This window comes from Onychomys torridus, unplaced genomic scaffold (genome assembly GCF_903995425.1).
Source record: "Onychomys torridus unplaced genomic scaffold, mOncTor1.1, whole genome shotgun sequence".
Taxonomy (NCBI): domain Eukaryota; kingdom Metazoa; phylum Chordata; class Mammalia; order Rodentia; family Cricetidae; genus Onychomys; species Onychomys torridus.
This window is the reverse complement of record NW_023413768.1, coordinates 27,688-31,254: the sequence shown is the minus strand read 5'-3', so window position 1 is coordinate 31,254 and position 3,567 is coordinate 27,688. Positions and strand designations below refer to the sequence as shown.

Genomic DNA, 3,567 nt, shown 5'->3' with positions numbered 1-3,567 from the left:
CTTCCTCAAGCACACCTATTTCATTCTTTCTGCCTCCTCTTCCTCAGTGTTCTCTGAGACTTGGAAGAACACGAATGGAACAGGAAATCAATGTGCCAAACAATGTAACCAAGATTGGGAAGGATGAACACTGCCTGTTTCTCTCATATACAGAACCTAGATTGTGTGTGTTAGGTGTGCTGGCATCTGATTTCCATTTATGGAAGTAGAACATTAGCCCTAGGAAGGGAAAGCATCTTTAGTGTGGGGCACTGGGAACTTGCCCAGGGTAGTGCTGGACTGGGAAAGGAAAAGTGGGGTGTGGTGAGAGAATGAGAATGAGTAGGAAGGAAACAAGAGAACTGGTTAAAAAATAATGTCTTTCTAAAAATTAATTAAAAGCCCCAGGTATGCAAATTATATTAATTAGGGGATGAAAAATTTCCTAACACAACATGAGACAATTATGTGTTTCCTGTTGTGAGGATGGAAGAAGATAATGGAAACTGGGAGTTTAAAGGAATCACAGAGAGAATTTCATGGTGCAGAGCAAATGAGTTTGCTGCAGACAGGAATGTCTCCATAGCAACCACAAGGCAGGAGAGAGGCAGTGACAAGGGAGGTCTCATCTGTAATTTTCTTATGTCCTGATGACAGCATTGTTGCATAAATATATGAAATTCAGATAATTCCAAAGTGCTCAGGTCACAATCAAGGAGTTCTGCTACCCTCTCCAGGGTGATGTGACCCTGACCCAGATCCATGTATGGGAGAATCTGTGTGCAGCTCATACAGTGGGAAAGACTGGGCTCTTAGATAGAAACACACACCTGTGTGTGGTGCTTTTACTTTCTCTGAGAAGACACAATAGTGTTAAAATACAGCATATTCTGAGCACCTGCACAAAGATAACTAAATGAAGTAAGGGAAGGTTCCATAGAGAACTACAAAACTGGGGCTATTTCTATATCTGTCATCAATGTCTTTGATGTCTTATATATTCTATGAGCACTGCCTTCCTCCCTGGGTCTAAATCCAGTGCTTGATATAACCAGACACTATGCAAATAAGGCTTTTTTGGGCTCATGAAAACCAGCCCTGCCCTGACCTTGCAGCTCAAGCAGAAGAGCCCAGCCCTGGATTCCAAATCCTCTCACTCAGTGATTATCACTGAACACAGAACTCTCACCATGGGTTTGAGGCTCAGCTGGTTTTTCTTTGTCCTTATTATAAAAGGTAATTATATTAAGGAAGATACTGTGTGCTGTGTTGACATAAGAAAGAGAAAATTTGTCTTCTGTGACACTTTTCTGAACAGAATTCTCTGTTTGCAGGTGCCCAGTGTGATGTGCAGCTAGTGGAGTCTGGGGGAGGCTTAGTACAGCCTGGAAAGTCCCTGAAACTCTCCTGTGCAGCCTCTGGATTCACATTCAGTAACAATTACATGAGCTGGGTCCGCCAGGCTCCAGGGAAGGGACTGGAGTGGGTTGCATATGCATACATTAGTGGTGATAGTGGTTACATCAAGTATGCCGATGCTGTCAATGGCCGATTCACCATCTACAGGGAGAATGGCAAGAACATGCTGTACCTGCAAAAGAACAGGCTGAGCTCTGAGGACACAGCCATGTATTACTGTACCATAGTCACAGTGATACAATTCTACTGTGAGCTCAGACACAAACCTCCCTGCAGGGTGATCAGGACCAGCAGGGAGCAACTGGATCTCAGAGATATAGGCAATTGAAGAGCCTGTTCAGAGAGGCATACAAGGTTGGAATCCTCTGTAACTGGGATGCTTCTCTGTAACCATCTCAAGGATTCTCTCTGCTGGTATGCTCTGTAGTAATACTGGAAGTGTCAAATTTTTTTTATTCAATCTCTCTCTCTCTCTCTCTCTCTCTCTCTCTCTCTCTCTCTCTCTCTCTCTCTCTCTCTCTCTCTTTCCATGTGTGATTTCCTGAGTAAGTGTGAACTAGTATATTAATGTACATGTTGATATGAACTGTTTTTCTCTAGCAGCCTACACCATATTTTTGAGACAAAATGCTTCACTGACCCCAGAACTCACCTACAAATTATACTGGTTGTCCAGTGTTCCACATTGATGACACTGTCTCCATCTAGTGTGCCACATCCAGCTTATTGTAGTTATGGAGAACTAGAAGTACGGATTCCACTCAAGATTTCATGTTTGGTGATAACTTGAACCACAGTGCTATCTCCACAGCAATTTTATAGTTTACTATTAAAAATATATAATATACTCTGATATGAACAAAATGCAAAGCATCACAAGGGAAGAGGTGGTTCCCTCAGCTCCTGTAAAAGCCAAAGGGACTGGAAATTGTGGAGACCTAACTCAGGACAGAGTCTCAATGTTTACCATGGTGAGAGCACTGTGTGGGATTCAAGTTAGAGCCGACAAGGAGGTAAGGCAGGGTCAGAGCCCCAAGAACCCTGATGCCCTTCTCTCTCACCTTCATTATCACAGGATATGTGCACATCAGACACAGGTGAGGACCTGGTAAGAATGTGTGTGACGCTCCATCACTGAGACTATGAGGACAACACAGCAGTAACACCCACTGAGCTGCAGTCAGCTGCAGGAAGTTCATAGTCCACTCAATGGGAAACATGTCTTTAGTTTTCCTCTTTAATGTTTGTTTTATATGTTTTTACTCATATAGTTTCCGAGAATTTAATGAGAATAAGGAATTTTATTTTAACATGCTCATCCATTTACATTCCTCCAGAATCCTTCCTATGTAATATTATATGTAGTACCATTACCAAAATCCAAGACGGGATTTTTTATCTGAAACTTGGTGAACTCAAGTTTGCATCCTACAGGAACCTCGAAAAAAATGATGATTCATGAATGACATTTTGGGATGCATGGATGGCATCACTATGTAAGAACAGGTAAGTATTGGAAACAAGGAGTGCCCCCCGTGGTAGTATGATGACACATGACAACTGATCTAGGCTTGCTCAGGTTGCCTTAAACTTGTCTCACCTGTGAAAATGTTATAACAGAAGTTAAGGTGCTATGCTGTACTGTGAACTCTGGGGAAATGGCAGGAAAGGGGCTGGGTATTCATAAGTTTAACCATTAGGAAGTACATCTGGAAATTATAGACAAGGGCCAAGGCTGCTTCTACAAAGCAATTTCATCCTCTCTCTCCTTGCCTTCCAGCATCAGGTCCATGTACTTGCATGAGGATTATGTTCCTAACTAAGAGGAAGCTGAGACTTTTAGCATCATTCCCACACAGCTCAATAGGCACAGCAAGAATAGTGAATGAATCAGTAATTGGAAATGTTGTTCAACCAGGCTGATACCTGCGACTGGCCACTGTGATTGCCTCTTATTTCCAACAGATTTGGATAATTCCTTTTAAAATCTTTGTTCTGAAATGCTTTCTGATATCCACGTACCACAGTTCTTGTATTTTCTTAATGGTCATAAAGTAGATGGGAATCCTTAGATAGAGGAGAGAGAGGGAGCTGATAGCACTGGATGGAAAATTGTTACTCTAAAGTAAATGAAGAGGGAGTTAAATATTACTAATTTCCTGTGTTTAA

At 42.0% G+C, this 3,567-nt stretch overlaps 1 gene segment (V, D, J or C); it reads left to right on the top strand.

The window, feature by feature from the left end:
- Positions 1 to 1,064: 1,064 nt before the first annotated feature.
- LOC118576477 lies at positions 1,065 to 1,726 on the top strand. The segment is given in 2 exon segments: positions 1,065 to 1,215; positions 1,314 to 1,726. Coding segments are annotated over 2 exon segments (564 nt in total).
- Positions 1,727 to 3,567: the final 1,841 nt, after the last annotated feature.